This window comes from Pseudorasbora parva, chromosome 25, assembly GCF_024679245.1.
Source record: "Pseudorasbora parva isolate DD20220531a chromosome 25, ASM2467924v1, whole genome shotgun sequence".
NCBI lineage: Eukaryota > Metazoa > Chordata > Actinopteri > Cypriniformes > Gobionidae > Pseudorasbora > Pseudorasbora parva.
The window spans coordinates 11,334,063-11,348,056 of NC_090196.1; the positions used below are offsets into that span (position 1 = coordinate 11,334,063).

The 13,994-nt window shown below is 38.0% G+C and overlaps 1 protein-coding gene across 5 annotated transcripts in view; it reads right to left on the reverse strand.

Annotated features, from left to right (window-relative positions):
* The window catches only part of abcc8 (ATP-binding cassette, sub-family C (CFTR/MRP), member 8), a 120,705-nt gene that overhangs the window by 91,985 nt on the left and 14,726 nt on the right, over nt 1-13,994 (reverse strand). For all 5 annotated transcript variants that reach the window (XR_010901544.1, XM_067435751.1, XM_067435750.1 and 2 more), the window contains 6 exons: nt 13,182-13,424; nt 8,693-8,881; nt 6,394-6,558; nt 5,527-5,682; nt 1,710-1,844; nt 1,357-1,519 (listed from right to left, as the gene is read on the reverse strand). Coding sequence is in view for 4 of the 5 variants with exons in the window: in XM_067435751.1 (XP_067291852.1) it covers nt 1,357-1,519; nt 1,710-1,844; nt 5,527-5,682; nt 6,394-6,558; nt 8,693-8,881; nt 13,182-13,424 (1,051 nt within the window). In the remaining variant the exon portion in view is untranslated. The remainder of the gene's footprint in view (nt 1-1,356; nt 1,520-1,709; nt 1,845-5,526; nt 5,683-6,393; nt 6,559-8,692; nt 8,882-13,181; nt 13,425-13,994) is intronic.

Consider the following 13,994-nt stretch of genomic DNA (forward strand, 5'->3'; position numbering starts at 1 on the left):
GTAGGGCCCTCATGTCTAGAGTTGGCGCCGGGGATGGTGAAAGCATTTCTACATCCCAGGCCGGGTTATGTCCCCAAGGTTCCTACGAGCCCACGGGGCCCCATTACTCTTCAAGCATTCTGTCCTCCTCCTTTCACGACGTCAGACCAGGAAAGATTAAATCTGCTGTGCCCTGTTAGAGCACTAGATACTTATGTCCACAGAGCTGCCCTGTGGAGGAAAACTGATCAGCTGTTTGGCTGTTTCGGGCCCCCTAAGAAAGGGGCCCCAGTATCTAAGCAGAGAATGAGCAAGTGGGTGGTCGAGGCCACCTCACTTGCTTATGAGGCGGTCGGGCAGCCGTCTCCACTGGCTGCCCGGGCGCATTCTACCAGGGGTATGGCTGCTTCTAAAGCACTGTTGTCGGGGGCTTCCCTCCTTGACATCTGTAACGCGGCCGGTTGGTCGTCTTCATTAACTGTTGTCAGGTTCTACGAACTAGACCTGGCATCTACTGTTGGGGCACAGGTACTCTCGTAACCGTGTGCGCTTCGGCTTCACACATACGAGACACTTGGTCCTATGGCGTTGTGGGTATAAGCGTTCTCACAGCGTTTCGACGCAGCTCGAGTTCCCCGAAAGGGAACGTCTCAGGATACGTATGTAACCCTAGTTCCCTGAGGGAACGAGACGCTGCGTCGCTTTGCCATACTCCCGGCGTGTCCGTGATCACTTACTTCAGGCTTTATCAGAAGTTAGTTCCTGTTTGTTTGCACGGACGTTTTATAGCTTCCGGTCGATGACGTCATCACGCCGACGATCGATCTTTTTTCCGATGGAATGGTTCTACAGGCGCTTCACGACGCATTAACGCAGAGGCGTTCTCACAGCGTTTCGACGCAGCGTCTCGTTCCCTCAGGGAACTAGGGTTACATACGGAACCTGAGACGTTTTGGAGATGCTCTGACTCAGTTGTCTAATGATCACAATTTGGCTCTTGTCAAGCTCGCTTAAATACTTACACTTGCCTATTTTTCCTGCTTTTAACAAAATCAAAATCTTCACTTGCAAAATCTTCACTTGCTGTCTAATATATCCCACCCACTAACAGGTGCCGTGATGAAGAGATATTCAATGTTATTCACTTCACCTGTCAGTGGTGATGATTGATATCTATCTATCTATCCATCCATCCATCCATCCATCCATCTACATATATATATATATTTATATATTGTATATAAATAGGTGTTAATATTGCTTTAATAGTAAAAAACCTTTAACATTTCTGTAATAATATCACCCAACCCCTTCCTCAAACAAATACTCTCTGTCCTATTCTTCTGTGAGGTAAGTGTGAAAGCTTAGGTGTCTTACTGGATATTGATGTGTACAGGGCAAAGTTCTGCAGGCTGGTGAGCTCCTTGCCCCGGGTCTCCTCCACGCTTGAGCAGAAGATGTGTTCCCAGGCATACAGCTTCAAGAGTTTGATACCACGAAGCAATTCATTGGTCTTCTTCAGGCGCTCGCTGGAATACTCCTGAGCACCGTCACATAAATTATACATTAGTTACAATTCTAGGGGAGCTTCAAAACTCAATATTTGTCAGGTTTATCATTTGGACAAGCTCTGCCTTTACTGCTCAAATATCATTTGTGTTTGAACAAAACCTGTATTTGCACAGTCACTTGACTGCAGTTAAAGAATTAAACAAAGTAAAGTAGCTCACCAATGTGCTTTTCTGTGCATCTGATAATTTGGTGGCCACAAAGTACTGCACCGGAGCCAGGAGGGTGATGACCGTGGCCCCTATCAAGGCACTTATTCCCAGGAGGTAGTAAAGGAGGATGATTCCCACTATGATCTGCAAACAAGAGGAAAATGAACTTTTGATATCCTTTTCACTTTCAGTAGCATTTTTGTCACAGTACGTATCTGCCTGGTATTTTAATCATCAGGAGAGTAAGGGCTTTTTTTTTATTGTTTGATGCCAAGAACCACAAAAACCCATTTATATAGTGTGAGCCAAATATTAACCGTTATTATAGACCAGTGTTCCAAATGTAATAATCAACTTTTTTATTAGCATTGTAACAAAGCAAATTATTACAATACCTGGGAAATGTTTACTCAGTATTACATTGACACTGTTACTAATGATATTCTCACAGCAGTTTTTCCTCAGATATCATTAAACATTGAGCTAAACATAATAAATAGTATGGTTAAAATGTATTATTATATAATTATACACATTTAATTAAATAAACATTTTAACTTTGACACCACTTATTTATTAATTTTTTTTATGCCAATTTTTCCCAGCCACCACTGTTGCTTGGACCCCAGTTTGAAAACATTGGTTATATTATGCTCTATTAAGATATTTTGAATATTAAATATTTAGTCTTACTATGGAGAAGCTAAGCATGTGTTTTTTTCAACAGATATGCAGCAATAATAAAAAAAAAATATATTGTTCACTAAAAATAAAGAAGGAGCCTTAGGGAACCAATCAAGGTTTGCACAAAGGCAGCCATGAGTAACCCCAAGGGCAGAGTACATGCCATGATCAACCAATGGGGACCGACATCCTACTCTAAGTGACTTCCTGTTTTTGAGGCTGAGTCAAATGTGTATGCGTGGGTGTGACTTAATCAAAGACAGTCAAATGCGTGTGCGTGCGTGTGTGTGTGTGTGTGTGTGTGTGTGTGTGCTTGCACACATGCACGCAAGCACATGCACGCACGCACACGCACACAATTACAAGAGTAACCTGATGACTTGATTATTGGCCTTGTTGAATTTTTGACCTTCCACAAATGACTGCATTTTTATTTAAATGTGGACACTTCACATCTCTTCATTCAAAAGCCCCACTGACCATAAAAAGGATGAGGATTTTGAGGGCAAAAATACCGACTAAAAATAGTCAGTGTGAAATGTCAGATACCTCTGCAAGATCTGTCTAACCTCGAGAGAATAGCAGGAGTGAGAGAAATAAGGAGTGGGTTTGCAACATTTTACATGTTTTCTTCAGCTCAGAATCCATCAGTGTGGCCAACTCATGTCATCCCATTCAAAGGCAAGAGTGAGCTTGTTGAGGGAAAAATGGGCAAAATGACTGCAAATAAATTGCGGGTCATGTTTTTACTTATGCAAGATTACATCCATAAAGTGTTGAGGAAGTTATTTTTATTATTGAATTATTGCATAAAGGGATGACTTATGTGTCTACATTCCATGTGTATTCTGATGCAGATTTTTTTATGTGTGAATGAAAGAAAGAACATACATTTACATGAAGAAAGTTATCTACACATTGCCAAATCCAATAATTAAACAAAGAAAAAAAAAAAAAAAACCTCAAAGTTTAATAAAACCAAATGTTAAAAATGTTATCTAGAAAAAAAATGAAAAGGTCCATCACAATTAAATATATTAATTGACAGACCTAAATCAGACCTAAAAATGTATAAATGACAGTGTAGTTATACAATTTTATGTAATGCCATGTCAGCATCTATGGCTATTTCTTCATGGCAAAATTTGAAAACAAAACAATAAAGCAAAACAAAAAGCTAAATAAAACAAACAAAAAAAGAAAACACATAATAGTTTTATTTAATGCCAGTTCAGCATCTGTGGCTACTGTATATGGCTGTATATGTGTATGGCTACATCTTAAAAAATAAAGCAAAACAAAAAGCTAAATGAAATTAAAAAAAGAAAAAAACAGCTAAGTGAAATGAAACGAAACAAAAAGTTTAATTAATGCCATGTCAGCATCTGTGCCTATATGACAACGACACTATCCTGTCACCAATCTTTTTCTAAGAGAACAGGAAACTAATTATAACTATATTATATAAATATATAATGTAATTAAAGATTAGGACAACAAGAAAATAAATAAATTAAGCTAATGAAAAGAAACACAGCAGACAGAACAATGTCTTCTCACTGCATTTGGAGGTTATGAAGGTATAATCTAGATAATACCTAGAATATCTAAATCAACTGCAGGTGGTCAGTCCTTTTCCTATTTAGCACCTAAACTCTGGAACAGTCTTCCAAGCATTGTTGTGGAAGCAGACACACTCTGTCAGTTTTAATCTAGACTAAAAACGCATCTCTTTACTATGGCATACACATAGAACATTTTACATTCATTATTCAAATCAATTGACTGATTGTTAGGCTGCATTAACTAGGTCAGCCAGAACCGGGAACACTTCCCATAACACCTGATGTACTCGTTACATCATAAAAAGAGTGGCATCCACACTAATGTTAGTCTCTCTGTTTATCCCGAGGTTTACTCCAGTCAGCCAGATCCAGGCCGTGTCCAGATCGGATGGTGGACCTGCGCATGGACATGACCAGCGCATCCTGGAGTGTCTGCTGAGACCGTGTCAATTGGTGTCTCTTCTGAATTTGCCTCACCGGCACGTCATCCTCAATAAACCGTTTCCGGCACGACAACTCCGATCTTTTAAATATTCATACTCTTGTGTAATCGACGCGCCATCCTAAATGAACCCGTCTCTTGCGTGATACCCAGAAATTTGAATCACCAGAAATATGATCCAAGTTATTCAACTAAATATACAAATAAAATTAATGAATTAGGTCTTATTTAATTATAAAAACTATAATACTGATCTGCCAACATTGCCGCTATATGATCAATTAAAATAAGCTCACTGTTTTCTCCAGAACGACTGTACAGCCAAATTTAATTGTATTGCAATATTATTAAAACACTGTGAAGCTGCTTTGAAACAATTATCATTGTAAAATTGCTATATAAATAAAGTTGATTGATTGATTGATTGATTGATTGATTGATTGATTGATTGATTGGCGAGGCATCACTATTGTTCTCCTCCATACTTATTATTCTTCTGGACAAAATTCTGGCACGCTACTCCTTCAATAATCCTATATCTTCATGGCAAAAACTGAAAACAAAACAAGAAAGCAAAACACAAAACAAGAAAGCAAAATAATAATAATAATAATAATAATAATAATAATAATAATAATAATAATAATAATAATAATAATAATAATAATAATAATAATAATAATAAAAAACCCAGCAAAGCAAATCAAAACAAAACAAAACAAAACAAACAAATCTTGCTACACTGCCATTGGATATTCAGCTGAGAATCTCTGATATAAAGAAATGAAAAGGGCACTAACTATACATCATTAGATGCAGGGAAACAGATTAATACATCTCTAAAATAGTAGTTAAGATCAGATTTTTCTTCAGAATTAATTAGATTTTTGCTGTGATTGGGCACGTTGGACTTGAACACAAAATCTCTTCCTATGTAGGTCAAGTACACATAACATCACAGATATCAAATAATTTAATGGAATACCACTCTCCGCCAAGACAGCAGAAGGTTTCAAACCTATAATTACATGAAGATGTGCAGTGGTATCGGTATGGTTGCATCCCATCATGCATACTGAACATATGAAATAATATATTCAGTTCCATATATAAAGTACTGGAACCTCAGGCTTACCTGAACTGGCATTGCGAACAGGTTTGGGCACAGGAAGAAGAACCACATCAGTTGGTTAGTGTCTATGGCGACAAGGTTGCAAATCTGGCCCACTGTCATTCCACCCATGGACATGTTGGAGGTGCAGAGCCGCATTATTTTATTGAAGATCTTTGTCTGGAAGTAAAAATAAATATAATATTATTTTAAGGTCTAAAGTGTATGGGCCCTATCACATACCCAGCACAGAGTTTTTTGCTAGTTTTAGCCTGACAAAGTTATCATTTTCACCTCCAGCGTTGTTTAAATAGCGAATGCATTTGCGCCCATCTGTACACCCATGGGCGTGCTTGTCTGAAAACAAGGTGTGTTCAGGCACACTGTTGTCTGAAATGCTAAAATAGACTGAGCCATTGACCAACTGAAACCTGGTCTAAAGACAATAGTGCAGTATTTTTGTGTTATTTAAAGAGCACGTTAGTAATATGTGCCTATAGGTGGAACATGCGTACACTCTGCTTATTACACACACAGCAGCACACAAACATTTATAAATATTAAAAATAAAAGGATTTCTCTCTTGAGAAGCGTTCAGTCTTTCCGATCCAAATTTTGCCATGTAAATAGCAAATCCGCCATGGTGCAAGCGCAACTGGCTTTTAAAGGGAATGGGAAATAAGACTCTGATTGGTTTATTGAACGTTTCACCCAAAACACATTCATGACTCATTAAAAGATTAAGGACAACCTTTTTGGACCATTTTTCCCATCGTTAAACTAGCAAAAGCGGATTCGGACAAACCCTAAGTGTGCTTCAGACAATGCACTCAGATTGTTAAAATAGGGCCCATTGCCATTGCAGATGGATCGGTAGACCATTGTGCTGACCTGTATGGCTCCTCTCAAGTTGATTCCAGTCTCGATGGCAACGTAGTAGGAGGCCTGGAGGAAAGTCCTCTGGAGGAGCAGGGCGAAGAACAGGAGCACAGCTAGGACATAGGCATTGGCGAGGAACTCTTGAGAGGAGATGAAATACATTCCAAGATGCTTCACCTGCAACACACCAAACCATTTAGCTTAAAAAGCCTTGACAATCATCTATACATTTAGTTAACATTTTAATAATAATAGAGCTTGTCTTTTCCGACAACGGCACTATCCTGTCACCAAGCTTTCTCTAATAAAAGAGTAGAGGAAACCAATTATAACTATTATATAAATATATACAGTGGGGCAAAAAGGTATTTAGTCAGCCAACAATTGTGCAAGTTCTCGCACTTAAAAAGATGAGAGAGGCCTGTAAATTTCATCATAGGTACACTTCAACTATGAGAGACAAAATGAAGGGGAAAAAAATCCAGAAAATCACATTTTCAGTCTGATTTTTAAAGAATTTATTGGCAAATTATGGTGGAAAATAAGTATTTGGTCAATAACAAAAGTTCATCTCAATACTTTGTTTTATACCCTTTTTAGCAATGAAAGAGGTCAAATGTTTTCTGTAAGTTGCCACTAGGTTTTTATATACTGTTGCTGGTATTGGCCCATTCCTCCACACAGATCTCCTCTAAACAGTTTTTGGGGCTGTCACTGGGCAACACAGATTTTCAACTCCCTGCAAAGATTTTCAATGGGATTGAGATCTGGAGACTGGCTAGGCCACTCCAGGACCTGGAAATGCTTCTTACGAAGTCACTCCTTCGTTGGCCGGGCGGTGTGTTTGGGATCATTGTCATGCTGACAGATGCATTTCACCTTCAATGCCCTTGCTGACGGTTTTTACTCAAAATATCACAATACATGGCATGATGGCCCCATTCATTCTTTCCTTTACACGGATCAGTCGTCCTGGTCCCTTTGCAGAAAAAATGCCCCAAAGCATGTTTCCACCCCAATGCTTCACAGTAGGTATGGTGCAACTCAGTATTCTTTCTCCTCCAAACATGAAAAGTTGGTGTCATCCGACCATATGACATTCTCCCAATCCTCTTCTGGATCATCTAAATGCTCTCTAGCAAACTTCAGATGGGGCCGGACATGTACTGGCTTAAGCATGGGGACACATCTGGCACTGCAGGATTTGAGTACCTGGCGGCGTAGTGTGTTACTAATGGTAGCCTTTGTTACTTTGGTCATAGCTCTCTGCAGGTCATTCACTAGTTTGGTTCTGGGATTTTTAAGATCTTGCGTGGAGTCCCAGATCAAGGGAGATTATCAGTGGTCTTCAAACAGGTGCCATTAATACAGGTAACGAGTGGAGGACAGAGGAGCCTCTTAAAGAAGTTACAGGTCTGTGAAAGCCAGAAATCTTGCTTTTTTGTAGGTGACCAAATACTTATTTTCAACTATAATTTGTAAATAAATTCTTTAAAAATCAGACAATGTGATTGTCTGTTTTTTGTTTGTTTTCTCATTCTTTCTCTTAAAGTTGAAGTGTAACTATGATGAAAATTACAGGTCTCGCTCTTATTTTTAAGTGGGAGAACTTGCACAATTGCTGGGTGACTAAATACTTTTTTGCCCCAATGTAATTTCATTAAAGAATAGGACAACAAGAGATACATAAATTAAACAAATTAAAAGAAACACAGCTGACAGAACAATGTCTCCTCGCTGCATTTGAAGGTAATTAGTGGTGTTTGCCACATGCAAGGCATCCCTATTGTTCTCCTCCACACTTATTATTCTTCTGGACAAAATTTCGACGCTCATCTTCCCGCACCATTTGTCACTAGACCCATGAATCCATCCATGCATTTATTAATTCATAAATAAATAAATACAGGTGCATGATGGCCATGGATTTTTCTATGCAGTTTTTCTATGTGTTCATTCATCTCACATCAGTGTTTTTTTTGCCATCACTAACTCTATGTAGTGAAGTAGATTACATCATACAAAGACGTCCAAACAGGTCAACATCCGACATTCGAGAGCCAGACAGAATGCTGTTCAGCTTTTTAATAATTGATGACAGCTGCATGGTGATAAAACGCTTTGTAACCAAAGATGAAAATGTTACATGAAAGATGCAGCCATGACCTGAAGTCAGTCCCTCACTGCAACGCTTTCTAATTGTACCTTCAAAAAAAACCTCAAACTGACTAGCAAGTAAACAACACAAATACTGATTTTTTTATTTTATTTATGTGGCTTAGACTGGTTCAAAAGACAGAAATTCTCTTACTGGTGGCAGAATGGTGTGGTTCTCTTTACTGAGATGGTGCACAATGCCTGAGATGCAGAGCGGGCCAGCAAAGCCAAGAAGATCCGCTAGGAAACGGTAGGTGATGCTGAGGAGCAGAGGTCTTCCAAAAGCCTTTCGCAGAGCCGTCCAGATCCACTTGGACCCCTGCGGATGAGAGCATTGGGGCCTCTGCATAGACAGAAAAATAAAGACATTACTTGAGTATTATTATATTTACTATTACAATGTTTTATATTAGATTCTATACTTCCAGTTTCCATTATATCTAAATAATGTTGATATGGCAATTAGTAAATGGGCGACACTAAGTCTCGTCATCCTGGCATGTGAGGATAGTTTTAAAACATGCGTGTTACAACTAACCGCGCATTAGGTTGTGCCACATGCTCCCCTAAATTTTTTGTAATTGTGTTATGTCCTTTTGTAATTTTTTTCGTTTTTAATTTTATTTTGTTATTTAGGTTTGATTTATTATTATTTAATTTTAATCCTTCAATAAATTAACCTTATTTCAGGAAGTTGCCAAAACAACCAGTTTTTATTTCAGCCTTACTTCAATTAACAAAAATGTTTTTAACAGTTTGAGTTAACGCTAATAACCTGGAGACAGATATGAATAGATTTAAGATTTTCTTAAATGCATCTAAATTATTTGCTGTATTACAAAGGTGAAAGTCATAATATCTCTGATCGAAAACCTGGTGAATGTGACACAGGTGAATTTAGAAACGATTGTGACGCAGGCGAATTCAGAAACAAGGAAGAAGTGTATCCAAATGCAGTAGGTTTCTTAAAAAGGCTGGTAAACAGAAATTAAACGCACCAACATAACAGCAATAGAAAGTCTAGACCTGACAAACAACAATGTGGTACACAAGGGCTATTTAAAGACACACCCGAGGATTCAATCAAGGGGAACCAATCAAACAAAAGGATTACAAAAGACTACAAAACTAGACACGGGAAAAAGGAAACTAGAAATACATCATAAAAGTCCAGACAAACAGGGAACATGTAACAGTGAACTTGCTATCTACTGTCAACATAGTTAGCTACCTTTTAAGACAGCACCCAGTAGACAGCATGTTCTACATTGGCAGCAAGTCAAGCAACTGCTTCATAATCTTGAATGAATTAAAAAGAGTGCTTATTATGTAAATAATAACTTCAAAATAATATAGTTAAAGGGTTAGTTCACCCCAAAATGAAATTCATGTCATTAATGACTCACCCTAATGTTGTTCCACACCCGTAAGAACTCCGTTCATCTTCAGAACACAGTTTAAGATATTTTATATTTAGTCTGACAGCGTATCTATTCACACTATACTGTCCATGTCCAGAAAAGGAATAAAAACATCATCAAAGTACTCCATATGTGATATCAGATAGTTAGTAAGAATCTCTTAAAGCATCGAAAATACATTTTGGTGAAAAAGTAACAAAAACGATGACTTTATTCAGCATTGTCTTCCGCATTTCTTTTCAATCCTCAAATAAAGATTCAAACGGTAATGAATCAGCGTATTGATTCATGATTCGGATCGCCAATATCACGTGATTTCAGCAGTTTGGCAGTTTGACATGCGATCCAAATCAACAAATCAACAAAATCAATACTCTGATTGATTACTGATTCATTACATAAATTTCCTTTTTAGGTGAACTAACCCTTTAAGTGAAAATTGAATGCAGAACATTTTTATACATTTATTGCATTTTAATGCAATTAAATTAAAATTTTACAATATAATTAAAGTGTACTGCCAAATTTATAGACAAGCACTTATGGTGAACTCTCTTTAAGAACATTTAAAGGGATAGTTCACCCAAAAATGAAATTTGATGTTTATCTGCTTTACCCCCACACTGTAAAAAAAACAAAAATAACAGTCTCCAATCGAAAAATGTCTAGTGACTGATCACATCTACATTTTTTTAAACACATTGGTATCTTGAGACACGTAACGATCGGTTTCTGCGAGAAACTGAACAGTATTTATTTTTTTACCTCATATCAAACTAATCTCATCTAATATTTTTGGTGATATAAGTAATCACCATTACTTCCGTCAAAGAAGGTCAACAACCTGGCATGAACATAGATCCATTTTACCTTTTTCGACGGAAGTAATGGCACTGGTGAATACTAGATGAGATTTGTCTGATATGAGATATTAAAAATAATTAAATTACTGTTCAGTTTCTCACAGAAACCGATCATTTTGTGTCTTAAGATATCAATGTGTAGCCATGAGCCACAGGGTTTAATATGGATGCGTATGTCTGTGTGTTTTTTGCTCTCATAGAAAAACACCCCATTGACATGCATTATACGAGCAACGGTTAATGGAGTTCATCACATAGCACGTGACAGATGTCACAACACACTCACATGCCGCATGTGAGAACTGTCACGTTCCAAACTCTCCCAATATCTGTTCACCTGGAGCTGAATACACAAACATGAAACCGCACACATCCCATGCTCTTTATTCCATCCAGCACAAAGATACAGAGGTCCTTCACCCCGCTGAGGGTCAAAATGTCACTGTGTTCCCAGCACAAAAGCATCAAAAGACACGTACCCCCATTATTCCACATCTGTCTTGCTGTGGTTTGTGACGTACATGACTTTTTCGCTCTTCATCAAAGAGAGAGCAGCAATCCCCAAATCCACAGAGAATAGACTACCGCATAGACTGTGTGTGAACTCATTTAAACACTCATTTGTGCGTCTTTCAAATAAAGGAAGTATGACTATTTATGAAATAGTGTAATACTTTAGCACTTTTTCTGCAGTATGTATATGTCAGGGATCTGTTTTGTTTCATTGTGTTTCCTTTCAGGGGTGCGTTTCCCATAAAACAACGTAACTCGCAACTTAAAGGAACCCTCCACCGTTTTTAGAAATAGGGCTTATTCAACTTCTTTCCTACATTTAGATATGTGGGCAAATGCATTTTTGTCTCAGTGCATGCATTGTTTTAGTTTGGCAAGGTCGCCGCTAGAATCCTATGTTGGCAGCTAGCATGTCTCGAGTAAAAGTGAGTTTTGTTTTTGTTTTGTGCACAAAAACTATTCCCATCGCTTAAAGGGTTACTTCAGCGATTAGCATATGGCTTTGTATCAGTAGAAACCCAGGAGTATATTCGAATGATCGTGCTTCCTCCTCTCATATCCCCCTGAGATGAGAGATCTCAATATTGAGAATTGACGATATTTGCGTCATCTGTCAAATTTTTGGCCAGAGGCTAAAGACTACAGGCAGCGGAGGAAGCTATTTCCGCATGTTTTCAATCCCTGCATGGGGGATGGGAGATCGCACTCACAGCTCAGCTTGCAGATGCAGGCATTCATGTAAACGGAGCGGCTGGCGAAGCGGCTGGAGCAAAGTATGTGTTTTAACTTCTCAAATGAATTCCTATTAAAAGTTAAGCTTCCAAAGGCAAGAACTGAAAATGCGCCAGATGGAACATACGCTGAGAACTATTGCCGCGAGTGCGGACGCGTTTACCTCAGCTCATTCATCACAATGAGTGTAATCTTACTCCTGCTGTGTTTGTGACACTCACTCAGCGGCTAAATCACATTATATTGAACAGACACGTTCAGTTTTTAATTGTAGTGTCTGTTCACTAACTGAACTGATTTTATGAAGATGAACGCGGTGGGAATGATCAGTAATCCAGTAGCTGTGGCTTTGGGAATGGCATCACAGGGCAGCGAAGCATTCTGGGAATTGTTGGCTTTCATCCCCATGAGACAAAAATACATTTTTTGTCTTTTCTCAGTATAGAAAGCACCAAATTCAAAAATAATGTCACATTTCTACTACATTAATTAGCCAGTTTAAATACAGATTCATCTTCCCAGCGCTGAAGTACCCCTTTAATAAAATTACTGTAGAACCACTGTAGTGAGATGGGACGTCTAATGATGTCTTTAGTGCCATTTATGGGTCTTGAGAGAGGAAATGACACTGTGGACATTGAAGGCCTTTCTGAGACATTGGATTTCAACAAAAATATCTTAATTTGTGTTCCATTTGTGTAGTTCGCTTGTATTTTATTTAGGCTTTAAATTTCACAAAAATCATGTTAATTTGGGAAAATTATCATGATGGACAATATGAGTAAAAACCATAAACTTTTGTTGGTCAAAGAGCTTATTTTTGTTAATGCTCAAAAGCTAGTTAAAACATTATTATGGTTTTGTCAAGAGAACCAGCGTTATGCTAAATTACAGGTTGGCCTAAAATACATTATCACTGCAGAACTCTATAATATTAAAAATAATATGTATTTATTATTATTATTATTTTTTTTTTTACTCATTGTTTGGTGTCATATCCTTGTATTGTGACAGAAAAAAAGCAGTTTTGCCTGAAAATAACAAACATCAATAAAACCATCAAAATGTTGATAAAAACATCAAATGAAATAACAAAAAAAACTATGACAGATACCTTTTGGGTTTCAAAGGCCTCACGGAGCCTCAGGTAGTTTGTTAGAGCTCTCATAGCGATTGGTAGCCTGCCAATGACCTTCAGATCGATGGGGCGTCTGTGTGCTGAAGTGATGAAGGTGTTCATCCACCAGTATGTGCTTTTGGACAGCAGGTTTACAAATGGCTGCAGAAATCGAACCCCCAGGTCCTGTAAATCCTCCGGGGGCTTCACTTCAGGGGCATATGCAAAACACATATATCGCTGTAGAAAAACACAAGAAAACCTTGTCAAAATTGTTGCATAAATTGTACACAAAAGAAAATGGCAATTCAAAAACAATGTTTCTAATCTAAACATTGAAGAACAGAAATTAAAGGGGTCATAATTACATGACAAACCTTAACAAAGTATTTGTACCATTAAAGCCTGCAATTTTCATAGCTTGAACATTGGCCTTTTTTTGGCATTTATTTAATCACGTCCAAAAATGGCTTTTGTGACATCACACGGATAAATGCATTTGTATATATTTGCATATAATAGTTTTACACCATAGAACTCGCCCACTTGTGCTCAGATGCTTGCCTACACCAGAGGCTAGCTTCGTGTTGCATCAAAAGGAAGTATAACCCATTATAATCATTGACGCTGTCTACACTAGATACAGGCTACAGATGTGTGTTAAATTTCTGAAACACTCCACACGCTTGAGCAAAGACTTTATGTATAGAAAGACGGTACACTCGTATTATTATGCATGGGAGAAAATGCAACACAGAATATGGCAGAATATGTCCCGCCTTCAAATCAAGAGCCAATTGGTAAAGTCAT